Here is a 27,859-nt window from a genome sequence, read left to right on the forward strand (position 1 = left end):
TAAACATCAATTCAAATAACTGATACCATAATAATTTGATTTATATCAATTCAATATAATTGATATAAATTTATATTAATTTGCATCACTTTTAAAATATTGATCACTTAAGCAATTGATACAATTCTTAATTTATATTAACATACTTAAATAAATTGATACAAAATTACATCAATAAAAAGTGATGTTAATTATATAATTTCGCATCAATTGCTAAAACTGATATAAATATTTACTTGTTTTATATCGATTAGACTGAAACTGATGTTATTTACTTTTAATTTGTATTATTTAAGAAATTTGACACTAATAAAATCAACATGCATCATCATTAACAAATAAATATATATATATATATATATTGATTTATTAGTATTAAATCATTTTCAGATTTTTTTAAACTCTATTGATATATCTAGTTACTTTTTTAAAAAAATTACAAAATTACAAAATATAATATATAATATAGATAATACTTTCTTTCAACCGTAAGTTCATTGTTTAAATTGAAAACAAATAATAAATAATAATACACAATTAATTACAACTGTAAATCTTTATAATTTTTGTTATAAATTGTTTAAGATTTTTTTTTTCAGCGAAAACAAATTTCATTAAAATCAAAGAGTTTTACAAAAACATTGAGAATTATTGTAACACAGTTATTACATACATAAATGTATGTGTCATACACTAAGAAAAATACAGCATAATGGATTTTGACGACGCTTTCCGTAGAGTAGTCTTACTCGCTAACCGATCAGAAGATCCGTTATTGTCCAACTTCATATTTGATTTCTCTTTATTACGAATTGTATTCAGGAACTTTTGGCTGACACTTCTTTTCACAAAACGTAACATTAAACCAAATGTGCCCAAAACTAATTCTGTAATGTAGACATAGTGGCACCAAAACGTCCGTACCACAGTATTTCTAGAATATTTCAACGTCTCTGTAAATCTCTTCAACAAAACCACATATAGTTTTATTGTATCAAGCCAAGTACCCGAGCCTCTTGTGTAAATAGATTCCCATCTAATCGTCACCAATATATTTCTCATCCACCAAATCTGCTCAATGCCAATCATAACTTGTCACCAATATTTGGCCCAAAGCATATAAAAACTCGACATCTCAACCCAACATGAGTCAAACTGGGGCAACCATAATTCCATCACACAAACAATATAAACATGAACGGGAGCAACAATTTGGTCGGATTGGAAAAGCACTATCACATCATCAAATCCGAGATTAATATCTCTAGTTTTGAATTTTAACACCGTTTCCCTAATACTAAAGGAGATAAGGATCAAAAGGGAGAGAATAATAGCACCGATAATGTAGAGAATTATTAATCTCGTTGAGCACGGAGGAACCAAAAAGCCAATCTCCAACACAACCATAAGACGACTTCCGTTTATATGACCAATCCATAATTTTTTTTCATCATCTTCAATTTTGTAAATTGAACCTCCTGGATCCCAGATATGGGTTTGAAAATCCTTTATCAAAATAGAGAAATTGAAGATCTGATCATGGTCTTGATGGTGTTGGAGACCAAAAGAATCAGAGTTGTAACACAGGAAGCCGCCTAGAATTATTCTTGGCAGAAAGACACCGATCTTGTAACGACTCCAATGCCGGTGGTTGATCGGAAGAAAACACTCTCCATACGAGAAAAGGACGATGAGATATTAAATCAATAACAAGAATCGGCTAGCCATAGGAAACACTTTGCCGATGTTATTGGTTTATATTAAAAAAAACAGAAAATTAAAAACTAAGGAAAACAGGAAAGGGGGGCCGACGCTAGAGAAGCCAGCGCCGGCCGTGATCTGAACAAGAAAGGTTTTGGCCGGAAAAATTGCTTTAGGGGAGTCGCCTCACCCAAGAAAAAAACGGTTACTCGCACGTTAGTAGATGTCTATTTTTTAGTGTCTTCGAATTTAATTGTTTAAGATTTCTTAAAAAACTAAATTTTACATAGAATTGTTTTATATCTCACGTATATGAGTATATCCTCAATTTCCATTTTGGAAAAGATGAAGAAATATTCTTTTAAATAAGTAATAATTTTAAAAAATATTATACCACAGAATATAATAATAACATATTCTTTTTATACAGAAAAAATAACTTAAATCAATCCCCTTTTTCAGGGATCTTCAATATTTTATTCTTTAAGGTCACGTTCACTTACTTCGTATATGTTATTTCTTTCTTTTCTATACTTCTTTTATTTTTCTGGGTAGTTTTTTACTTTCTTAATTTCTTCAATAAATCTTCATATGTTTCAGCTTTGATTCCGTTTTATCTCAAAGGTTGTGATTACACTCATTCTCATATTTTGCTTTGTTATGAATTTTTGTTTGTTTAAATCATAATTTTGGAAACGGTGAGGAGATCAATATGTATGTAGTTTTACATATGGTTTGGGGAAAGATAATGTAAAGTTATTCTTATACTTTCAAATAATTATTCTTATAGATACAAAGGTATTTCAAGAGATACAATCGTTCTAATTTTTGTAGAATGAAGATATTTTCAAGCACCATAATAGTTTGAATGATCCAATTAGCCAGAGCTAAACTTCATTAGTCTACATATAGAATATAGAAGTGACAGAGTACAAAAAAAAGAGTTTTCAATTAATTAATGTCCACGAAACAAAGGAAATGAATTAACATGGAACAAAAGCAAGATGTGTCTCATAAACCCTGAAGGACCATTGCATTAGTATTTTTTTTTTTTTTGCTGTAAAGGTTGATGATCATGTATAAGATCACTAGGGTTTGAATAAGATTTAATTTACTAATGGTGATTTTACTAAAGATTTTAATATATTTTTATTGAGATTTTAATAGATATTTTAAACCGTTTTTGCTATAAAAACAATATTTACAAAAAAAAAATTATTAATCAAATAAATTAGTAATACGAAAATTATAAATAAATATATTATAAATAATATAATTATTGAAAATCAATTATACAAATTAATATTGGCATTAATTTTAACTTCACTACTTACAATTGATATAAAATTTTAACATCAATTAATATCACTTATATTAATTGATACAAATTTAACAATATTTATAATAAATGATTCAAAACTTAACATCATTTTTTACAAGTGATACATATTAACATCTATAACAATAATTGATGCAAATATTTTTAAAACTGATGCAAAATATTTGTACACCAAATCATAAATCACTTATACAAATGATGTAAAACTTATTTGCATCAATTATACATGATACAAATATATAAAAAAGTGATGTGATACAACCTTTTTTTTTGTAGTGGGTATCCAAACTTTGACGATGTTACGATCTCATAATTTCTATTAACAGACTTTCAAAATCAGCAATAACACCGATATATCGAACCAAAATTTACTTAACGCTTAAGTTATTTTTTCAGTAAGTGTGATGATCTTGGGGAAATTTGTTTGTATTCCGATTTTCAAATCAACGAGCAATGAGTTATTCGTATATAGCAGTAGCTAGCCAATTTGGAAAGTTATACAAGCTAGATACTATTATTGTCTTCATATCTAATAATAATTCACAGAAATGCTTTGGTTGGTATAATAATAAATTTGAAAATCAAATACAATGGTATTCAAAAATAGGAAACTAGTGAACGATATAGAAGGAGAATGAGGCGATGGGTCCAACATGATGTGAACTAGATGACGTGGCGTAAAGAAAGAGAGAGATGGAGACAGCTTCGATTGCTCCCTTATCCTCCGACACCTGGCGTATTCATGTGCGTCGACTTCGCTTTGGCCGACCTCTTTTTTTATTTATTTATAATATTTTCACTATTCTCATCTGTGTGGATCATGAACCTTGCTGGTCACGTTAACTTTGGAAATTTTGTAACACATTTTTCTTCAGCGGTTCAGTCAGTGTCTAATTTTGCGTCGGTAGTAAAATCCAATATACAATTACCAAACCGAATCGATCTATACGCTGCGTTTTGACTGTCTCTAAAAAAACGGTTTAAATAAGTCAATGGAGATTTAAAAAAAGTCCAGCTAGGGTAATAATAAACCGGCGGTCAATCGTGATGGATTCATCGCCGAGCCCTAACAAAGCGGTAACGGAGACGGGGTTCTCCGACCTCAAACAGTCAAACCTATTCTCTCCTGCGACATTATCGAAGCGCTAAAACGGTCTCTTTTCGAGTTCTGTACTCATGTTCAAGCGAGATGATCCCTTTACTTTGCAGCAACAAGGATGTTGTCGTCGATGCTACCACCTGTTCTGGGAAAACCTTAGCTTTCCTCGTCGAGTCGTCCCACTCGTCGAAATCATTCGTGGATCCCCCTCCTATACTCCTATCCTCCCAAGCCTCACCAGGTTCTATTCAAGAAAGAAGATGCTCTGAGAACGCATCCGATGTCATCCCGATTGTAAGAAAACACTTGCATGCCGCTACAATGTATTTAGATACGTGCAGCTACCATGAAGGGAAAAAGGCATTTGTTTCTTTAATTATTTTGTCCAAGCTTGGAAGGAGCATCACTGCTTTAACATTCTCAGGTTGTTTCATGAGGCTCTCAGTAGTCTTTTTTTTTGCTGTTTTCCCAAACATTTTTCTTGCTATTTAGCTTTTGTTATTGAAAAGTGTTCCTTTTTGCTTACTTGCAGATGGCAGGAACTTGAAATCGGAAAGCTAGCCATGGGATATGCCCTCTTGTTTCTTCCTTCAATGTCTGAAGTTAACCAAGGCAGGCTTTCTATGAGGGTTTCACACCCGTCGAAGGCGTTACTTTTGACGACATAAAATTCAAGTAGGTTTCTATCCTTGAAACACTTACGATATCCTCTGTTTTCTTAGTTACCTATTTACAATGTGTTTTATATATAGAGAGACATCAAGGTTCATATTTTAGGGGACACAAACAAGATTTTGTAGTCTCAAGTCGGTAGTGTTATCAGGAATCGAATGCTCTCTGAGACAAGACATCAACAAGTAGGCACTAGGCATGTCTCTGAATCCGAATGTTTTGTAATAAATGCAGGGACAAAATCCGGGAGAAACAATGACAGCAAAACTTACTAACAAGGAAAGAAAGAGGACAAGCAGAGAAAAGAGTGAGAGGCAAGAATCACTCCAAAAAGGCTTGTGCTACTAGTGATTCTAGCGGAGACAAACAATCCAAACAGCTGAAGATAGAGAAGAGTTGGATCGAGACCGCATTGAAAAAACAAAAGAAAGGGTTGATTACAGAAGATGAATATACAAAACTCACAGGATTTCATTAGAGCAGAGATAGGGTGGTGGCCGGTGGGATAAGGGTAATAGTAGCATGTTTTGAAAATAAAATGCTAACAATAACTTTAAGAATCAAATAACTGAATAAAAAATAAAAAATATTAAGAAACTATCTTAGAGGGGGGTATTCAATTTGTTTTTGTAAGGATTTTGGAAGATTCTAATATTTTAGAATTTTGTAAGATTTAGAGGGGGTATTCAACTTGTTTTTATAAGGATTTTGGAAGATTTTAATATTTTAGAATTTTGTAAGATTTAGGAGATGTTTAGGAGATTTGATTGTGTTTTAGATTTATTTTTATTTTTCTTTTAGATAATGAAATGTGATTCTATCAGATTCTATGAGATTTTATAGTAAACTTTGTGTGATTTTAAAATATTTTTCTGTAGATTTTTATTAATCGTTTATTTGTGAAGAATTGTCGATCTAGACCAGAACAAAAACAAAAACAAAAACAGAGTAATTGAGCTAAAAAGCTGCACGGCCACTGTTTTTTGTGTTGCCTGAGTCTTTTACGTTCATCATGTTTTTTTTAGCTTAATTAATCACTAAACTCCAAAGACTGTTTATCTAAACTAGAACAAAAACAGAGTAAGGAGAAAGAGAGAGAAGCAAACGTGATAGAGAGAGAGGCAAACTTGAGAGAGAGATAAGCAAATATGAATGTGAGAAAAAAATAGAAACAAAGAGAAACAAACTTGAATGTGACAAAACCCAAAACAGAGGAATCAAAGTGTCCTGAATGAAAACAATCTTAAAAGAAGTATAGTACTGCATCATGACCCCATATTCATAGCATCATTCCACATGTTTGTTTATAATACTAATTACGTTTCGTTGGTACCTACTAATTATGAACATGTTTCTCTAATAAGTAAATTAGTAATCAGTTTTTTTAAATACTCACCTTGACGGAGATGAACCTTGTGCAGGGAGAAGAAAGCTAAATTGTGCAGGGAGAAAAAAGCTGCTGATCGATGTATACCATATATATATACACCAATAGTTTAACCCTAATAAGCAAACAAGATAAAGCCCACTAAAGTATACTATGATCCGGTATGCTTTTACGGCGACAATGATTTACGACGACAAGATAAAAGTATCTTGCACAGACTACTGCAAATTGCAGTACATGAGAGATTTTTCATATTAGAGGGAGAAAAGAGAGAGAGCTTACAGATTGTGATGATGGTTTCTATGGCTGAAAAGAGAGAGAATAGAGATGGTGATGGTTTGTTTCTTTACAATAGCTAAGAACAGAGAAAACAACTCACAAAAACAGAGAGATAAGAAAGTTATGAGAAGAATTCAAGGATGCCAAAGCCACGAGGTGTAGAGCCAGCAATGTCAAACGCAAGAGTGAAAGGAGATAAGAGAAGCTTGATTGCACTGAGCATCAACAAATTGTGCTAAACGACCTGTACTAAACGACCTGATCCTCTCACCATTGGGGACGAAGAAGAAGAAGATAAGGAGCTTTCTCGTTTTGGGTTAGATGAAATACTTCAAAATTCTATGTTAAAGGATATGATTTTGACAGAAGTGTTTTTTAACTAAAAAGAGAAAAAAGTATCCTAGAATCATTCAAAGTAACATTCTAAAAAAAGTTACTATTGATTGAATAACAAGAGATATTAAGTTGGTTTTATAAATTATTGATTGAATAACAAGAGATTCTGGATTATTTTAAATGATTTTATATAAATCTTAGTTGAATAACATAGGATTCATGAGATTTTTTAAAAATCTCAATTAAATAACAAGGGATTTTAATAATACTTTAAAATCCTTAAAAAAACAAGTTGAATATCCCTCTTAATAATCTTAGTTTTATTAAGAGTAATTAATCTTTTATATAGATGATATCGTTAATCATGTAAACCTTCTTGTTACATGCTAATGTTATAACCAGACATCAATTAAATAAAGACCACGATAATTTTTTTTGCCGGGTCCATTAATATTGGGTCTTAGCCCATTAAGAGTTTAACAACACTTACTGATCTTTTCACGTTAGGCTTGGGCCAACGGATCTTTAGCTAAAACAAGAAACAAACGAAACGAATACTACACTCATCGGAGAAAATGCACGGCGGTGGCGGATTCAGTTTCAATTCGCTCGACCGGAGGCGAAATACGCCAAAGGTCCGACAAAGGCGGCGTTAATGTAAGTCGCCGGTTCCGAGTGGCTATAATCGTCTCTCTGATCTGGATACCCATCGTTTTGATTCGGACCTCCGACGATTGCTCCTGTCAGAATGTTAGGGTTAGGGTTTTGAGTGTAGAATGATTGGAATCCGCCGTTGCAGCCTAGGGATTTAGAATGAAGTGAGTGGGAAGGAAGAGAAGATGCTCTGTGGTGGATTCTTTTCGGGAAATTAGATCCGAATCCAACCATGTACGACATTCTGATTGGGTTATCTCCGAGTATGTAATCAACTTGTCGCTTCGATAGGCTTAACAAGGCGTTTGGGACTATAACGGAGCTTCCGCAGTTGAATGTGTATTTTGTGGCTTTCATGTATTTGGCGTAAGTTGTGAGCAAGAATGTTATGGAGGTTACGTATTGCAGATTGCTTTGAGGTAACTTGTACATTAATCCCCCTGTAGTTAGTAAACATGTGATTGGTAAACATGGAAGATCGAGGTTGTTGTTATCAGGCATTTGATATAGAGAATTAGATCACCTTGAGTGTATTGGGTAGATGAGGAAGGAGAATCTGGAAGGATTTGGCAAATGAAATTCTCAGCTGCTTGCTTGTATGGCTCATAGTTGCTGTCTTTGTTAAGTAATGCTCGCTGCCAAAAATAATGATTTTGAATTAGTGAGTTATAGTCTGATGCTAAAGAATGATTTGTTAATAAGTAGCGAGACAAACCCGTGACAGAAGAACATAGGCACCAGCATATTTATTGTCCCAGCTGAAGATGTCAGGTTGATCTCCACCTCCTAAGGATTTTATGAAGTTTGCGTAATACGGGTTATTGGTTGCTCTCAGCAGCCAGGACGCACCCCACATCAGCTCGTCCTGTCATCATAAAATTCACCTTTGGATCCGATTTTATGGTAAAAAGTGGTTTAGTTGTAGTGATTTTGTTGAGAGATGAAACATATGAAAGCAGACCTTGTAACCAGAGTAGGAGCAGTAGAAAGGACAAACGGATGAAGAAAGGGAATCACTGTAAGCTCCCCGGTACTGAATGGCAAATTGCATCACATCCTTAGCTGTTGCCAGCAGCAAACGAGAATACTTGGAATCAACTTTTCTGAAAACCATAGAAGCTGCAGCTAGAGCTGCTGCTGTTTCAGCTGCAACATCAGAACCGGGGTTAGAAGGGGATACAGAGTAAACTGTACGAGGTGTGTCCATGTCCTCAGGCCGTTCCCAGCATTTGTGATCAACATTAGGATCTCCTACCCCAACGTAAAGCTTTCCCGGAGTGGCTCTAGCACATTTCAGCAGATAATCCGTGGCCCAACGGATGTTCACACGTGCATTTTGCAGCTCAGGACCCATCCGCTTACCGTACTCAAGTGCGCTCCATGAGAGCATCGTGGTGGTAAACGCCATTGGGAAGTTGAACTTAACGTTGTCTCCTGCGTCATAGTACCCGCCGGTTAAGTCCACCTGCAATTCGTATAAAATTTACCTGCTTAAATTAGTTATCAATGTCACTGACAAAGATATTGTCTATAACAGGCTAAATTGTTTAGGGTGTATACATGAGCGGAGGAGCCATCAGAAAGGCCAGAGCTAGCCCTCCATGAGAGTTGTTGGCCTCTAGGAAGGCGACCAGATCGCTGACCTTGGAAGAAGAGCAATGACTTGGAGAGAGCTTCTCTGTAGTTTGGGTTGGCATCAACATTGCCTTTGAGAAGAGACGAGAAAAGGAAAACAAAGAAGAAAGGAGAAGCCATTTTCCAAAGACAGAAGTAAATTGCTTTTGAGGGTTTTGAGGTACGAATCTATTACGTGCAGGTCCACATATATATAGAGAAAGGGAAAGATCCAGAGTTAAGAGAGATAGGAGAGAGAATGATCCGGCGCTGATGGAAGCGATAAATATGGCTTTTTGGGTAATCAACGTGCTCCTAAACAAAGTAACCTTAATTTCTCCAATCCAAATCCTCTTCTTTTTTTTAATATTTTATGACTAATCCTTACCTTAGTTTAGCCTAACCAAATCCTCCTTTTCTCTTTTCGGTCTATTGTTATAACTTTACAGCGGTTGGGGTGGACAAATCCATCTGCGGATTAGACCGCTTTTTATTTACCATTCATTATGCGTAGTCCACAGTGGTGCGGTCTACAGAAAACAGAAACAAAACCGCAGCAGTCCAATTGCGGACCGTTTTTCCTTATAAATAGAGTTGGATCACAGCGGTCCATTATCCACACTTAAAACAGAACGGTCTAGTTCGCAAACAGATTTGTCCGCCGCCCTGACCGTAGTTACCATTCAGACTTTTAGTCTTCTTTATCTATTCAAATTCCTCTTTATGTTTCTTTGTAAATCTTTTATCTTAAAGTGTTGAAAAATGGAATAAACTAGGATTTTTGGCCTTAGTGGGGGCATTGGGAAGCAAGAAAGTCGTAACAGTCTCTCCTATTTCCGAAGAAGTAGTATTTGCCATTAGTGGGCACATGAATGAACGAAATATAAACGCACATAACGACTTTGCGTCTTCTTGAAAATATAAAGTTATGGTCAAAAAGACCAAATGCAAAACAGCAAAAGCGGGACTTTCTAGTTTCTACTATAAAAGATGAGGAGATTGAATGATTTATGATATAAAAGCATTCATAAATTGCTTGATATTTACCTTTGCACCCAAATAAAAAAAAATAAAAAAGTTTGCTTGATATTTATTTATACATTTGTTATCTTGTTGGAATCAAATCTTGTTGTAAGAGTTAACAAGTTAAGAAAACCTTATTTTCAGATGTGCATTCTTTTAGTTACAATGGAGCAATATATCACTTCTTGAATCATTTATTAAAGGTTTGTTATTTTTGTGCTAGTTACTACTTACTAGTATATACTAGCAATTACTGTATAATTTTTTTTGAAATGAGTAGTTTCGAGTTAAAATTGGAAACAGTAATGTGTTTATGTTATGGGGTATAGTCTAGTTAGGTAGTTTGTAGTTAAATTAGGTTAGGGTTTAACTTTAAGGGATTGTGAATTTAAAAAGAAGAGACAAGAAGAGAAGAGGGGAAGCGTGAATGGCGCCAAGATAACGGCGCCGAGTCTTGGGACTTAATAAAAAAAACGTATGGTTAGGTTAGTGTAATGGAGACGAAATTGATGCCTTAATCCACTTTCTTATATGTTTGTCCCTCTTTTTATGCATGTTTTTATTATAATACTACTACTCTTCTACTAATATTATTCCACGGATCTCTCTTTGTTTGCTTTATTTATGGGACATTCTTTTTCTAGTTCGTGTAATAATAACAAAAGCGAATAAAAAAGGGGACAACGTGTCTGCTCGATGCCATTGATCTGCTGACAGATAGTACAATGCGTTAACGGAATGATTTTTTTTTTTTTTTGGTTAACAGAATGATTATTATCATGGGTATAACACATACCACGGTTTAAGCAGACGCGTGATCAAAGCTATAGGTATTACTTATTAGTAATTGTAATGATTCGATGTCACTACTAGTAATAGTAAAGATTAATAGTCTTGATTTGCATGAGAATAATAGAAGAAGAGATTTCTAAACTAAGCAACACTTTATTTTGTTTTTCTTTTTCTTCTCACACATGCTTAGTCTTTTACTTATGTGAACCCACTGATAGTCTGATACTATTATACTACTACTCAAAGAAATTTCATTGGTTTTGGCAAATGATTTTTTCATCCTTATGCCAAAAAAGCAAAAATGTGTTTCTTTTTCTACTTTGTTCGCAAGATTCTTTTTATTCTTTCATCTTTGTAGCCTTCTAACTGGCTTTCACACTTAGTTAAGGAGGATTGCTTCCGCGACTATGCTCTAATACTAAATATAGAGTATTGTTTTTGTATTTGGAAAAATATTTGACTAACTAGATTATAACCCGCGGTACACGCGGAGTAAATTTTTTTTTTTTGTTAATGTACTATTTTAATACTAATTTTGGTAATATATTCTTTTGTTAATTTTAGTGATTTAATATATAAATCATGGTATACTGCACAATAATTTTTCTTTACTATAATTTTAATTAAATCAGTTTGATTCGTCATATTTTATATTGGTGTTGTTAAACATTAAAATGAGGATTTAAACCCATATTGAAATATCATATAACTGATAGTTTATTTTTTAGTATTGTTAATTAAATCATGTAATGTCATATAACCCGTTATGTAATATAACTCGTTTGTGTAATTTTGAAAATTTAATATGTTTAAATATTTATAATTTTATTAAGTTTAGATTTATTAGTTATAAATTATAAACTTCCTAAAATTTTATAATTTACTATATACAGTAAATTTACTATATATGTATGTTGAACACACACTTTTTATATTAATTGAGTAATATATGTTTGTTTTAAACATTTCAAATCACAATATATGCAGGAAAAATATACTTTTTGTTATTTTTATGTATTATATGATGATTCACTACATTTAAATTTTAAAATCAAAAGAGATGATTGGAGATTGGAGAATATTTTTTTTATTATTTTGAATAAATCTCTAAATATCTTTATTAATTATAAAACATTTCTATACATGGATATTTAAAATATTTTAATTGTGTTTGGTTATAAATATAGTAGAGAAAGTTAAATAAACTTGTTTGGATATAAATATAAATATTAAATATCAATGTAAAAACTTTACAAAAAATATTTTTGTGCAAAAACTGCTGCAAAAATAGTAGTATAGATTGATAGAATTACAATAATGATAATATTTATACTTTATCAATCTAAGAGACAAAGATTAAATGAGTTCAATTATAATGATTAAGATATTATTCATTTGACTCTTTCTTTCAAACGAACCAAAATAAAATGTAGGTATAGATGCATTAGCGCATCACATACTGTATATATAGGCCATTCGTATTAATGGGCCTTCACAATCAATTAATTTAAAAACCAACCACACAAGCCACAAAGTCTAGATCTGAGATACAACGAGTCAACGACGATTATCTAACGGTTAATTGAAAAACCAACCACACAAGCCACAAAGTCTAACCTAATCCGACGGCTTGTTTATGTCAAAATCAGTGTATGTTGCCGGGGTTAATTGTTCCCTTATAATCAATTTCTAAGTCTTTTGATTTGTCAAATCAGTTATTCAGATGGACATTATCAAGCCATCTAATCTGTGAAGAACGATAGTATATTTTCGTTAAATAGAAATTGGCTAAGCTTCAAGACTTGAGAGATAATATTTTGGAGAGGAGTGACTGAGTCAAATGGTTTACGTGGAAAACTTCTAGACACGTGTGACACAAGTCATTATTGATGATAAAGCAGAGTTGAAGATTTTTGACGAAATCAACCGAAATCCACTGAAGTGTCTCTTCTTCTTAAAGAGAGCCAATGATGCATACATCAGTACATCACCCATTCATGACTTACAACAACACAGCATCAAAAACAAATAAAGAGATATGATGAGTCTAAGCCATCGTTGTTGCTTTTATAGTGTTATTACCATCTATTTCTTCCTCCTAATCCACACTCTTGCTTCTCCTACAGTTCACTTCTGCCGCCACGACCAGAGAGATGCCCTTTTGGAGTTCAGAGACGAGTTTCCAGCAAGTAATAATACATGGAGAAGTTTATGGAATAAGAGCAGTGATTGCTGTTTCTGGGAAGGTGTCAGTTGCGATGATAAAAAAGGCCAGGTGATATCACTCGACCTTTACACCTCTCTCAACAGCTCTTTGAAAACCAATAGTAGCCTCTTTAGACTCCAATATCTTCGTCACCTAAACCTTAGTAATTGCTTTCTACAAGGAGAGGTTCCTTCTTCACTAGGTAATCTTTCTCGTCTCACACTTGTTGACCTTTCTTGGAATAAATTGGTGGGTAAGATTCCAGCTTCAATAGGCAATCTAAACAATCTAAGAAACCTTAGTCTTGCCTATAACAATCTCGTAGGAGAGATTCCTTCTTCTTTAGGAAACATTTCTCGTCTCAAAAGTCTTGAACTTTCGAATAATGGTTTGGTAGGTGAAGTTCCAACTTCCATCGGAAACCTGAACGAGTTAAGAGTCATGTCACTTGACTTAAACAGTTTAAGTGGCAAAATTCCTATTTCCTTTGTAAATTTAACGAATCTTTCCTATTTAAACCTAGCTTATAATAACTTCTCATCCACGCTTCCATCAGACATGAGTGGATTCCACAATTTGAGGTACTTTGATGTTGGTGGAAACTCATTTCACGGGCCTTTTCCTAAATCCTTGTTCTTGATTCCTATGGTACGATCAGTTATTCTAAAAGAAAACCAATTCACGGGACCTCTAGAGTTTAAGAATATATCTTCATCATCTAATCTTTGGGCTTTAAACCTTGATAGTAACCACTTCGATGGCCCAATCCCTGAATCTATATCTAAGTTTCTCAACCTCGCACTGTTACATCTTAGCCACAACAATTTCACTGGACCAATCCCTAAATATCTGTCAAAGTTAGTCAACCTCGATTTTTTTCGTCTCTCCAATAACAAGTTGGAAGGTGAAGTACCAAGTTGGGTATGGAGACTAACAGCAGTGACGCTTTCTCACAATTCTTTCAACAGTTTGGAGAACTCTTCACAAGAAACATCAATCAAAGGGTTGGATTTGAGTTGGAACTCGTTCCGTGGACCGTTCCCTCTTTGGATATGCAAGCTTAAATGGTTACGTCTTTTAGATTTGTCCAACAACCTCTTCAGCGGCTCGATTCCTCCATGTTTAAGGAACCTCACTGTTTCTCTTACCGAGCTAACTCTGCGGAACAACAACTTCAGTGGGACTCTTCCAGATATATTTTCCAATGCTACCAAGTTACAATCATTAGACGTTAGTCAAAACCAGCTGGAGGGAAATTTCCCGAAGTCTCTAACCAATTGCAAAGCTCTACAGTTTGTGAATGTGGAAAGCAACAAAATCAAGGATAAGTTTCCATCATGGTTGGGATCTCTACCATCACTAAATGTTCTCATCTTCAGGTCAAACAGGTTCTATGGGCCGTTGTATCATGACCACATGTCCATTGGGTTTCAGAGTTTAAGGGTCATTGATATATCACATAATGACTTGGCTGGAACACTCCCACCTTACTATTTTTCCAACTGGCGTGAAATGACCACAATAACCGAAGGAAATGGGCAGTACATGGCAACTCTTCCGGCTTATTCTCTAATCTACCAGTCGGTGGAAATAGTGAATAAAGGAGTAGAAACGAGCTTTGAGCGGATCCGACAAGACTTCAGAGCCATTGATTTTTCTGGAAATAAAATTTATGGTAAAATCCCTCAATCTATCAGCGTTTTGAAAGAGTTGCGTCTTCTCAACTTATCGGGTAACACATTCACAAGTGATATCCCACGATCATTGGCAAATTTGACTAGTCTCGAGGCATTAGACCTATCACGTAACAAGTTTTCAGGGCAAATCCCTCAAGATCTTGGTAAACTGTCATTTCTGTCATACATGAACTTCTCTCATAACCTTCTTCAAGGTCCAGTGCCACGAGGCACACAGTTTCAAAGGCAGAAATGTTCCTCATTCTTGGACAACCCAAAACTCTACGGTCTAGAAGAAATTTGTGGAGTAGGACTTGTTCCATATCCTAAATCACAACAACAACCCGAGGAGTTGTCAGAGAAGGAGGAAAAAACGTTCAACTGGGTAGCAGCTGCAATAGCCTATGGTCCTGGTGTCTTTTGTGGATTGGTGATCGGACATATCTTCACTTCACACAATCATCAGTGGTTCGCCGAAAAGTTTGGTCGGAAAAGCAGATAGTCATTACAAGTGTTCGTTAAACGCATCTCTTGTAGTCTTCTCTTTAAGCACTTGTGATATTGCTTCCAGGGTGTCCTTCAAAAGACTTGTTTATGTTGTAATTTTCCTGAATTTTCTATTGTATGGTTTTGTAATATATGTACCGTAGTTGGTGGTATTTGATATAGTATCTTGGTTTTAAAATATATATACATTCTGTTTTGAAATTTATATTATAAAAGTTGGCTAACTCTCTCCGTTTGAATGACACGTCAGCAGTGGAGAGAGTGTCACTTGTCTATACTTATTAAAAGCAAACAAACTAAAAGGAATATGAAGCATCTTTCATGTTTTTTTTTTCTTAATATATCTATCACAAAAATAGTTTTATTATTCACATAAGAAAGTTAGATAGGCTTAAAACATGTCCCAAAAAAGTAGATGCATCACCAAAAGATAAAAGAGCATCAAGAGTTAATCAAATAGCCACTTCTTCCTCTTGTAGTAAACCATGAATGTATTGACATATAGTTTAGGCGTTACAATTTTGTCAATAGTTTGAAGAGTAGCAGTAGTGATCGAGATATTTGTTAATATTGTAAAGAAAATCATGAAAATATGTCCCTAAAGAAATAAAATTTTATATATGATGAAGATTGAGGTTTTGTTTACTATCAAATGGAAGATATTGAATAAAACTTAGAATGTTAGTTTAGAAAAATATAGAGACAAAGAGGAAGGGGGTTTTCATATTCTAATATTTAGAAATTGTCAAAAATAAAAGTAAATGAAATTCTTATTAAAAAAAATCTAGAGTTATATTCAAGAAATAGAAGAGCTAACATAAAAGGAAGGTGTCTATATTAATTTTATCTATTAAAGAGTTAGCCAAGCTGCAATTCTTGATAAAAGAAAATATTAGTGTTTTTCATAGTATATAATTGAAAAGCTTTTTTTTGAATGAATGTAAAATTTATTCAACCAAAAAACTCTTTGTTACAAAATATGCATCCTTAGATCAAGCTTTCATTTGAAATAGTTTTTTAGAAGTTTTAGACAAGAATTGTAGAATGATTAAATCTCTCAAAACAAAGTTTTTCATGCATGTATATAATAATTCAATTACAAAATAAAAATAACTTATGTGAAGTATTAAAAAAATCAACGTCAAAATCATATTTTTCAAGATTTCCACAATTTAAAAAAAATAAAGATAAACTCTACATAAAAATAACAAATTAATAGCACAATTGTTTAAAACGGTCAGCCATAAGCCCACGCATAGCATGGGTATTCATCTAATTCTTACTAAATTGTGATGTAAAATATAGAGCCTCTGATTCTCAAAAGAATTTACGATCAGATTGCTTTAAAATGTAAATTTCTATTTTATGATTTTTTTTTGAAAAATGTATAAAATTAAATTAGTTTATCCTTGTAGATGAATGTTATATTCTTTGATGCTAAATGGCTTTCACAATTGGTTGAGAAGGACAAATTGCTTTCCATGAGCCACCCAAGATTATCATCTACTACTAATAAACATTGTTTATCTTACCAAAAATATGTTGTTTTTGAACTGTGGAGGAGAACCTGCTGAAAAGTTATAGTACAATGAACTGTCGTTCTTGAAGCATAAAACATGATTCTCTGCAAGAGCTATTGGAGATTAAAGTTTTGGTTTTGTTTGATATAGCTAAATTTTGTTGGTAACTATATTTACCGGTCAAGTTAAATAATAACGGACCTCTTAAGTTTAACAGGACGACTTCTTAGGTAGACCTATTAAGTTTTATATGATTAAAATTAAATCAAAAATCAGAATATTGGTAAAGAGGTGCCTCTTAGTGCATCTCCAACGGTGTATTTAGCACAGACTCTTATTGCTAAAGTGATTTAAAAATAAATCATAATTGATAAAAAAAATAAGATTCAACTCTTATGTAGTAAGTTTAAGAGTTGTCTCTTATTGTGTCTTATTGTGTACGTGTAAGTAGAATGGGGTCAGCTATGGGATGGATCACAAGTAAGTAATTGCTCTCAACGTCTAACATCTTCATGAATTTGTTTAAATATTAGAGAAAGTATTCCATGTGGTTTTAGCTTCACTGTATTTGCCCATTTCATCTATAACCTTCTGCATTTAGTGGTAAAAAGTGATATATATATCTCTCTGTTTTGACAAAAGAAAAAGATATATCCCTCTGTTTCATGGTGAAACAGATCAGAAAACATAATTAGGAAAAGGGGAAACATAATACAGACCTCAAGAGCGTGTTTTGTTTAAGGTAGAAGAGCTCTTCCTGGCCTCTTTGGCTTAAGTTCATCAGATGTCAACGTCTTCCTCAAGAGTTGAGGTCTGATACAAAAACACACATCAAGATCAAGGTCCGAGACAAAGAACATCATGATCTAAGCCCAAAAACACATCGACAACGTTTTGTGATGGGATGGATCACAAGTAAGTAATTGATCTTGTGATGTTAATAATTTTGTGTCTTCTTACAGATTGCAGTCAAGAGACTGAAGGCATGGAGTAAGAGAGAGGAGACTGATTTTGCTGTATAAAGCGGGTGAAGATTGCCATAAGCTCTGCTCAGGCCATTGCGTGAGTCTCAAAATCTAAAACCGACACTTTCTCTCTTTGCTCAGGTACCACACAACCCCACAGATAATCCATGGAGATGTGAGAGCTAGCAATGTGTTGGATATAGTAAGTTGATGCCAGGCAGATGATACTGGAGATGGAGCTAGCAAAGCCAAAAGTAGTAATGGGTATATCACTAGAATGGAGCTTAAAATATTTTATTTTGAAAACAATATTTTTTCAAAAATAAGAATCCTAATTAGAGTTTAACATTGGAGGGGATAATGTTAATTAACAAACACAAAGTTCTTATTTTGTAAAATTACACTTTTTACTCCTAAAAAAATATAAGAGTCTCAAAATAATGATCTCCCAATGGGAGGTTTAAGAGGCGACATCTGTGGTCGACGTGTTCAATTACGGTTGGGTGAGAGAAGGAAAAAAAATTGTCGATAGATTCCTCTCAAAAAATCGATTGCAAACAGAGGAGAGTGATTCAATTTATGGTAACTCATCATCTCCACCGACGACAGATCAACGGAAAACTCTAGTGCATGTGATCTGCAAGTCTTGTCTTTGAAATCAGAGAGTCACAGTCACATTACGGTGGATCCGATCTGCACATTCACTGTTGGAGGAGGAACATGAAAGATTTGTGCTTTTTGTTCTAAAGTTGAGATCTTTTTGTTAAGCATTAGTAGCTGAAGAATATTGGAATCAAGTTAGTCTTATCTAAGACTTCAATTGTTGTTTCTATAGCAAAAATTGATTGAAAAGGAACGATCTTTTTGCATATGCCTTGAATTAGATGTTGATGATTAAATCATGGTTCATGACTTCAGTTATCTTGATGTAATATCTCTATTTTAAGTTAATTATCTTCGTTAGAGTGGGTGATTGTATTCTTGTCATTACATATCATTGTTGTTTTTCTTTTATTCACTCAGGCGATTATTTCTGGGAAAGTAAAGCAAGCACCGTTACAGAAGATTTTCACAGTAGGGATGTTTGATCAGAGGCTTGTAGTTGTAGGAGCCACCAATCAGCCAAAACCAGCTCAGTGGCATAGAATTGCAGTGCACAAGAGTGGTCTAGAGCATCTTATTGTAGAATGGTGGTCTGTGATTTTACAAGACAGTAGACCTGCAATTTCTGCATTTTTTGTTCAATTGGTGCTGGGACAGTCTATGACAAGAGGCAACCAAGTTCTGTGCCAGTTAAGACAAACCATTGATGAATTGGAAATGATGCATACATGAGAATATTGTACACTTTCTCGTTGAATTAAATATGATGCATTACGACACCGTGATGTTCTTTTCATCCATGCTTGCTGCTTTAGCTGTTTACACATCAAGATGCTCTCTGATTCTAGTTTTGCATTCTTCTGCAGGTCTGATAATGTTTTTGCATTCTTCTGCAAGATTTTTCACTTGTGTCTTGTATTTACTTTGTCCCAATACACCAAATTTCATACACTTAAAACATCATACACCAAATTTCATTTTAAAAAAATTAATTCTTAAGAACCTCTAATGACCTTACCATTGGAGGAGGTAGAAATTAAGAATGCTTAATGAGTTCCTAAATATTTAAGATATGTTCTCGAACATAGTGATAATGAGTGGCAAAGTGCTTTGTGCGAGCATGGAAACTTGGATTAGCAGTGAGATAAACCGCTGACAGATTATCACAGAAAACTCTGGCTTGTGAAACTGAGGAACTCCAAGGTCTTGTAAAAGATTCACCAGCCATGTAATTTCAGATGTAGCTTCAGACATAGCCCTATATTCAGCTTCAGTAGAGCTTTTAGAAACAGTTGGTTGCTTCTTGGAAGACCAGAATATGATGTTGTTGCCAAGAAACTGTACAGAACCCACCAGTGGAACGACTAGAGGATTGGCAACCGTTGTAATCACTATCACTGAACACCCTCATTTTGCAGTCTGTATTTTTATTGAAGGAGATACCCATTGTGGTGGTTCCTTTGATATATCTGAGAATACGCTTAAGCAGTTGAAAATCTGAGACAATAGGAGCATGCATCTTCTGACACACATAGTTGACTGCAAACTGGATATCAGGCCTAGTTAAAGTTAGATACTGAAGTTTTCCTGCTAGGCTTCTGAAGTATTTTGGATTTTCGAAAAGCTTATCTTGCATTGGTGTTCTCTTGAGCTGTTGTGGCAGAGGAGTAGCAACTGAGGAACAATTGGACATCACTGCTTCTATAAGGAGGTCCTCTGCATATTTTTGTTGAGAGAGAAATAAACCTTGAGGATGAAACTGAGCTTGAATCCCAAGGAAGTAATGTAGTTCTCCCAAATCCTTCATTCTGAACTGTTGATTGAACGCATCAAGCAGAGAATTAAGCAAACCAGATGAGTTTCCTGTGATCACCATATCATCAACGTACAAAAGCAGAAGATGACATCATTGTTTTTGGCACAAATGAATAGAGATGGATCTCTTATACTGCAAAAGAAACCAAACTTCAGTAGAAAGTTACTGAATTTGTCAAACCATGCTCTTGGAGCTTGTTTGAGTCCATAAAGAGACTTATGCAATAGACACACATGATCAGGATGTTCTTTATCAACAAAACCTGCTGGTTGCTTCATGTAGACGGTTTCAGTAAGGTCTACATGGAGAAAGGCATTTCGAACATCCATTTGTTTGAGTTCCCAATTCAAAAGTGTAGCAATATGGAGAACTGCTCGAACTGTAGGTTTACGAACGACAGGACTATAAGTCTCAAGGTAATCAATTCCTTCTTCTTGTTTGAAACCTTGAGCTACTAATCTGGCTTTATACTTATCCAGAGATCCATCAGCATTGAGTTTAACTCTAAAAATCCATTTGGAGCCCAACACATGCATATCTGGTGAAGGAGGAACAAGAGACCATGTTCTTGTAACCTTGCAATTGTCCATTTCTTCATTCATTGCACCATTCCATTTTTCATCTTTTAATGCTTCAATAACAGTAGTAGGCATAGGATGAGATACTTTATGTGATAGCAAAGCATATCTTGGATTGGGCTTGTGAATACCGGTTTTCGATCTTGTAACCATTGGATGAATTGATTCAGAGACTGTTGAACCTAATACAATCGGCTGAGGCAAGGATGGAGGAATGATGTTGCCTATAGGAACAAGGTCTGAGCTTATCGTACACTCAATACATTCCTCATCAGAACTAGCCGAAAGCTCAGGTGAAACAATGTCATCTTGTGCTTCATGAGTGATAAAAAATGATGATCTTGTAGGAGTAACATGATCTTCTTGAACCGATGATGTAAGAGTGACAAGATCTTCTTGAACCAATGGTGGAGAGCATGCTTGAGTCGTAGTAGACTGAACTGAACAAGCATAAGGCGTCTTGAGCCAAGCAGTGTACAATGGAGTGGGCACAAACGATTGTGAAGAGGCGTAAGTATCCATAAAAGGGAATGATCCTTCATCGAAAAGAACATGTCTGCTCAAGTAAACACGGCCATTAGGAGGGTAATAACAATGATAACCTTTATACTTCTCTGTATAGCCGAGGAAGACACACTTAAGTGAACGAGGATCAAATTTGTTTTGAGCATATGGCCGAAGAATAGGATAACAAGCACAACCGAATGTTCGCAAAGCAGTGTAGACTGGTGCTTGACCATTCAAAGCTTCAAAAGGACTGATTTTGTCAGCAAGAACAGTGGTTGGTAAGAGATTACAGAGATAATTTGCAGTAAAAAACGTCTCTACCCAATATAAGTGTGAGAGCCATTTCTGTGAGCTGTCTATGCTTCCTCTCTGCTAATCCATTTTGTTCTGGAGTGTGAGGACAAGAGATGTAATGCTGAATACCAGAATCCTCTAAGTGAGCAAGGAATTTCTGACTTATAAACTCACCTCCTCCATCAGACTGAAAAATTCCAATTTTATGTTGCAAAAGATTTTCTACTAACAACTGATACTTGATGAAAATAGCACAAAAATCAGACTTTTTCTTGAGTGGATAAAACCAACAATATCTTGAAAAATTTTCAATGAAAATTACATTGAACCTGAATCCTTGAACAGAGAAAACAGGAGAGGGACCCCAGAGATCACAATGAACTCTCTCTAGTGGTCTAGAAGCATGAGAAATAGAAGAAATAAATGACAGTTTCGAACTCTTTCCAAGCCGACATGATTCACACACCTTGCTGGTACTTTTATTGACTTGAATCGCCTTATTGGTAGATAAAAGTTGGAGGACTTGAGCATTAGGGTGTCCCAATCTTTGATGCCAGATTTCATCGGAGGTTTTGATTTGTCTGGTAGAGTAGAACGTCTGAAGCTTTTTATCCTCCAGCTTATAGAGACCATCACTTTCCTTTCCCTTTGTCAGGAGTTTGTATGTTTCCTTGTCCTTCACAACAACATCATCAAAATCAAAAGTAACAGCACATGGATAGTCTTTTGTTAGCTTTGAGACTGACAAAAGTGATTTTGCTATTCCAGGACAAACCAGAACATCATTTAAAGGAAGATTACCTGAAGTTGATGGAAGATTTGAAGAGCCAGTGTGAGTGATGGGAAGGTAGTTACCATCACTTGCCATCACAACATCATTGCCAAAATACGGTTGAACCCTCTGCAGACGCTGAGTTGTGTTGGTGATGTGAGCCGTTGCACCAGAATCTGGATACCAGCCATTATCATCGGTTACATCACTGATATGCAGAGCAGAAAAAGCAGACGCCACATTGTTAGGCTTTGAGTACTCTTCATCAAATCGATACCAACAATCAATTGCATTGTGACCTCTCTTGCTACCGATCTGACAAACGGGCTTGTCACTTGAAATAGTGGAAGGATTTGCAGAGGAGAACTGTTGATGAAAACCTCTTCCTCGAGTTGAGTAGTTACCACGTCCTCTGCCTCTGTTTCCTCTTCCTCGATACTGAGAGCTTGTGTTTCTCATGCTATTAAAGGCCAAATGTGGAGAAACATCAGAGGAGACAGTGTAACTTTGCAAGCGGTCATCAAAGCCAGTCAAGCGAGAGATCACACTTTCATAAGTGGGTTCAGGTTTTCTATCCATAGAGTCTTCAATAACCGTGATTATCGGTTCATACTCACGACCTAAACCTCTTAAAGCAGCAAAAATCTTCATCTTTTCACTAACAGGGTCTCCAATAGAGGCAAGTTTATCACATATATCTTTAATTCCCCTAAGATAATCAGACATGTTCTTCTCTAGTTTTTCAGCGTTTTGGAGACGCCTCTGTAACTCAAACAACCTAGAAGATGAGGTGCGATTGAAATGAGAAACCAGAGTGTTTCATACCTCTTGTGCAGTAGAGCAGCCAACCACCAGTCTTAAAACATTCTCACTCATAGATCCAAGTAGCCATGCTTTGACAACTTGGTCAGATCTGGACCAGAGTTCAAAGTCAGGGTTAGAGATCTCCTCAACTTTACCCTCGGTGTTGTTGCAGATGGGAATCGTTTCTCGCGGTGGCTTGACAACTCCATTTACAAACCCTAGCAAGGCTTGTGTCCTCAGGAACGAGTCAAACTGTGATTTCTAAATCATATAGTTCTGCTCAGTGAGCTTGATGGTAACACAGTTTGAGATATGTAACGAAGGAGAAGAATAGAGTTCCATGGTTCCATCCATGGCTCTGATACCATGAAAGAAATGAAGGAGAAATAAAAAGTTTTGTTCTTTTCTTATTTTCTCTATCTTTTCTGCTATTACACTTACTATTCATATTTATAGAGATACAAAGAGTTAACCTAAACTCTAGAGTCTTCTGGAGTGTTCCAGCTGCACTCTCACGTGGCATCTCTATCATCACACAATTGTAGGAGCTCAAAACGATTCCACGTCGTCACCTCCGTACCATTTTAAGACTGTACTTATTGTGTTAATCTCTTTCCTGTCTTTTGCAGATAGCCGTTGCACAGAAATGGAATTGGACTTTGTTAGGCTTGAGCTGGGCTTCGGCTTCAGGCCTGTTCTTGAAACAGTGTCGTTTTGAGCTTCAGTCTTTATACATGTCACACAACACATTAAAGTGGTAATTAATCAAGAAAGTACTCGACTAATACACAGGGTTTAATGAGATAGGGTTATGAAGTTACTAATATGAATCGTAATATTGAAAAAGCTAGTTTGGAACTTTCTCTTACGATTTCATCAAACACGCAACACTCTTTGACTTTTGTTTGTTTTGTCGTTTTCACAGCAAAAGATTACAAAGTAGGACGACTATTTTTTATTTTATTTTTGGAGTTTGGCTGATTCCTTCACAAGACCTCTCTCTCTCTCTCTCGAGCATATTTTACGGGGAGATTGTGAGACAAATGGTACAATTTGAAGAAGACTTGAACAAATCAACCGATTTCACGACTTGACGCAAGTCTAGCTAGCTAAGGAACATCCCCGTAAAGGGGTTTCACTTCTCCGTTTTAAAGAGAACCAATGAAGCGCAAAATAACCCATCACTTACAACACAAAAGCTCATCAAAAGATAGATATAATGACTCGAAGCCATTGTTATTGTGTTTCTTGTATTATTACAATTTATTTTTCCCTCCTTATACACTCTCTTGCTTCTCCTTCGCTCCACTTATGCCGCCACGACCAGAGGGATGCTCTTTTGAAATTCAGAGACGAGTTTCCGATCTTTGAGTCTAAACCAAGTCGGTGGAACAAGAACACTGATTGCTGTTTTTGGGAGGGTGTCAAGTGCAATGATCAATTTGGCCAGGTGATATCACTCGACCTTCATACAACTCTTCTTAACAGCTCTTTGAAAACTGACAGTAGTCTTTTTAGACTCAAATCTCTTAGTAGCCTAGACCTTTCTGGTTGCAATCTCCAAGGAGAGATTCCTTCTTCACTAGGAAATCTTTCTCGTCTCATTAATCTTGAGCTTTCTTCTAATAGATTGGTCGGTGAGATTCCGTCTTCAATAGGCAATCTATACCAACTAAGAAACCTTAACCTTGGAGCTAACAATCTCATAGGAGAAATTCCTTCTGCACTAGGAAACCTATCTTTTCTCTTAGATCTTGATCTTTGGGGTAATCATTTGGTAGGTGAAGTTCCAACTTCCATTGGAAACCTAAACGAACTAAGAGCCATGTCACTTGACAGTAACAGCTTAAGTGGCAACATTCCTAATTCATTTGCTAATTTAACGAAGCTTTCCGCTTTTAGCATCTACTCTAATAACTTCACATCACTTCCATCTGATATGAGTGGGTTACACAACTTGGTGACTTTTTCAGTTAGTGCAAACTCATTTGCCGGGCCTTTCCCTAAATCTTTGTTCTCGATCCCTTCACTAACATTGGTTTATATGGATAGAAACCAATTCACAGGACCTATAGAGTTTGCTAATAATATATCTTCATCATCTAAGCTTCAAAATATAGTCCTTTCTCAAAACAGATTAGATGGCTCAATCCCAGAATCCATATCCAAATTTATAAACCTCGTATTATTAGATGTTGCTCACAACAATATCAGTGGGACTATCCCAACATCTATGTCAAAGCTAGTTAGCCTCCGTATTTTTGGGGTTTCCAACAACAAGTTGGAAGGTGAAGTACCAAGTTGGGTTTGGGGATTGTCGTCAGCGATGCTTTCACACAATTCTTTCAGCAGTTTGGAAAAACCATCTTCAAAAGAAACACTAATCCAAGTGTTGGATCTGAGTTCCAATTCATTCTGAGGGTCATTTCCTCTTTGGATCTGCAAGGTGAAAGGGTTAGGCTTCTTAGATTTGTCGAACAATCTATTCAACGGCTCGATTCCTTCGTGTTTACGAAACTTCCAACTTACTGGGCTAATACTTCGGAACAACAACTTCAGCGGAAGTCTTCCAGATATGTTTGCCAATGCTACAAACTTACATTCATTGGACGTTAGTCGCAACCAGCTGGAGGGGAAGTTTCCAAAGTCTTTGATCAACTGCAAAGCCCTACAATTTGTGAATGTTGAAAGCAACAAAATCAAGGACAAGTTTCCAACTTGGTTGGGATCGCTACCATCTTTACATGTCCTCATCCTTAAGTCGAACGAGTTTTATGGGCCACTGTATCATCACAACATGTCCATTGGGTTTCATGGTTTAAGAATCATCGATATATCACACAACGACTTTAGTGGAACACTCCCACCTCACTATTTTTCTAGTTGGCATGAAATGGCTACGTTAGTCAATGGAAGTTATGAGTACATCGAAGATATTCAGAATTTTTCTCTTATCTATCGCTCGATGGAAATGGTGAATAAAGGAGTAGCCATGAGTTTTGAGCGGATCCGACAAGACTTCATAGCCATTGACTTTTCGGAAAACAGAATTTATGGCAAAATACCTGAATCCATTGGTTCTTTGGAGGAACTGCGTATTCTCAATTTTTCAGGTAACGCATTCACAAGCGATATCCCACGATTCTTGGCAAATCTGACAAAGCTCGAGACGTTAGACCTATCATGTAACAAGCTGTCAGGTCAAATCCCACAAGACCTTGGTAAACTCTCCTTTCTATCATACATGAACTTTTCCCATAACTTTCTCCAAGGTCCAGTGCCACGAGGCACACAGTTTCAAAGACAGGAATGTTCTTCATTCTTGGACAACCATGGACTCTACGGTCTTGAAGATATCTGTGGAGAAACTCATGTTCGGAATCCTACATCACAGCAGCAAGAGGAGTTGTCAGACAAGGAAGAAAAAATGTTTAACCGAGTAGCAGCAGCAATAGCCTATGGACCTGGTGTATTTTGTGGTTTGGTGATCGGATACATCTTTACTTCACACAATCATGAATGGTTTGCTAAAAAGTTTGGTCGATAAAAACTCAGAGTCACCACAAGTGCTCGTTAAGCCCATCTCTTGCCGTTTCTCTCTCTCTCTCTCTAAGTATTTGTGACGCATATGTTGTCCAACGTCTTGTTCCTGTTCGTACTCAATTTGCCAGGGGTATTCACCAATATACTGGTATATATATATGTTTGTACTTTTCTGTTTTATGGTTATGTAATAAACGTCTTTGGTGGTATTCGATATATCTCTTGGCTAAAAAATGTATACGTTGTGTTTTCTAGTTCCTAGTGTGCAGTGTGCTGCTTTCAAATATCGATTGTCTTGTTCTTTGCGGAGCTTTATGATCATGACTAATTTGACTATACAAATAGTGACAGTGATGAATCATCACATATGTTAATATTTAGGTAGAGCCAGCCCTAATTTTGTTTCTTTTACAACGTTAGGAATGTGTGGTTTTAAAAATCCTGTTTGTTGTTTAGCTTAGATATATTCTTATTTGTTTTTAATCACTTTTAAATATTGTTTACCTTAAATTTATAAAAATTTCAACAAATCTTATAATTATTGGTTTTAAATTATTCTACGATTTATCATCAATCCATCATTTCAAGTAATTTCCATAATTATCAAATCATTAGTCTTTATGAAACATTAATCTATCGTCGAACAATCAAATTAGTTTCGGAACTGTGTTATTTCGTTTCTTTAATAATTTTAAACACAGACCGATCCAACTGCGATCTAGTAGACATTCCAATCCAGATTACCTCTAAAAACCGGATAAACCGGATAACTAAAAATCCGCAAAAAAAAACAGAAAAACCTGCTAAAAACCGGTAAACTCGTGGAAGAGAAGACTTACAAATATTGTGTACGGGTCTTCTCTTCATAGAGTAATATATATTTCTCGTCTTCTCTACGATAAGAGTTGTGGAAGAGAAGACTTCCAAATATCTATGAAGAAGAAACGAAGCACCGTCATGGAGGTCAACAACATTAATTAAGAGATATTTGGACTTTGGAGGGGATTTATGTGGAGTGGAAGACATATTGTGTAAAGTCAACCGTTGACGCAAGACTTATTAAGTTTACATCCCCACTAAAGAGTCTCTTCTTCTTAAAGCAGAAGAGCCAATGAAGCATACCCTAACCCTTTCTTACAACACAAACTTAAAAAAAAAAAAAAAAAAAAAAA

General features: G+C 35.3%; 2 protein-coding genes, 2 long non-coding RNA genes and 1 pseudogene across 4 annotated transcripts; 4 read left to right on the forward strand and 1 right to left on the reverse strand.

The window, feature by feature from the left end:
* Window positions 7,171-9,247, reverse strand: LOC104701803 (endoglucanase 9). The gene is made up of 5 exons (XM_010417544.2): window positions 9,028-9,247; window positions 8,429-8,932; window positions 8,183-8,332; window positions 7,991-8,102; window positions 7,171-7,907 (listed from the first exon to the last, which is right to left on the reverse strand). Exons 1-5 carry the CDS (start codon window positions 9,220-9,222, stop codon window positions 7,414-7,416), a joined length of 1,455 nt encoding a protein of 484 aa, XP_010415846.1. The 5' UTR covers window positions 9,223-9,247; the 3' UTR covers window positions 7,171-7,413.
* LOC104701802 lies at window positions 8,564-9,871 on the forward strand. Its single transcript, XR_753900.1, has 2 exons — window positions 8,564-8,921; window positions 9,005-9,871. It is a non-coding gene; the product is annotated as an uncharacterized LOC104701802 (long non-coding RNA).
* LOC104701804 (receptor-like protein 12) lies at window positions 12,846-15,503 on the forward strand. The gene has a single exon (XM_010417546.1). The coding sequence runs from the start codon at window positions 12,935-12,937 to the stop codon at window positions 15,278-15,280; it is 2,346 nt and encodes a 781-aa protein (XP_010415848.1). The 5' UTR covers window positions 12,846-12,934; the 3' UTR covers window positions 15,281-15,503.
* LOC104701805 lies at window positions 18,607-19,152 on the forward strand. The gene is made up of 2 exons (XR_753901.2): window positions 18,607-18,698; window positions 18,794-19,152. It is a non-coding gene; the product is annotated as an uncharacterized LOC104701805 (long non-coding RNA).
* Window positions 24,364-26,721, forward strand: LOC104704825 (annotated as a pseudogene).

The sequence above is a fragment of the Camelina sativa genome, chromosome 7 (genome assembly GCF_000633955.1).
Source record: "Camelina sativa cultivar DH55 chromosome 7, Cs, whole genome shotgun sequence".
In the NCBI taxonomy this organism is placed as follows: domain Eukaryota; kingdom Viridiplantae; phylum Streptophyta; class Magnoliopsida; order Brassicales; family Brassicaceae; genus Camelina; species Camelina sativa.

What these genes read in the sequence shown, in the direction of transcription:
- LOC104701804 (XM_010417546.1), top strand. Translation starts at nt 12,935, where the DNA reads ATGATGAGTCTAAGCCATCGTTGTTGCTTTTATAGTGTTATTACCATC.
- LOC104701803 (XM_010417544.2), bottom strand. Translation starts at nt 9,222, where the DNA reads ATGGCTTCTCCTTTCTTCTTTGTTTTCCTTTTCTCGTCTCTTCTCAAA. An exon ending in GCTCCTACTCTGGTTACAAG is followed by an intron (nt 8,333 to 8,428) that starts GTCTGCTTTCAT and finishes TTATGATGACAG; the next exon opens with GACGAGCTGATGTGGGGTGC. An exon ending in ATCTACCCAATACACTCAAG is followed by an intron (nt 7,908 to 7,990) that starts GTGATCTAATTC and finishes TACTAACTACAG; the next exon opens with GGGGATTAATGTACAAGTTA.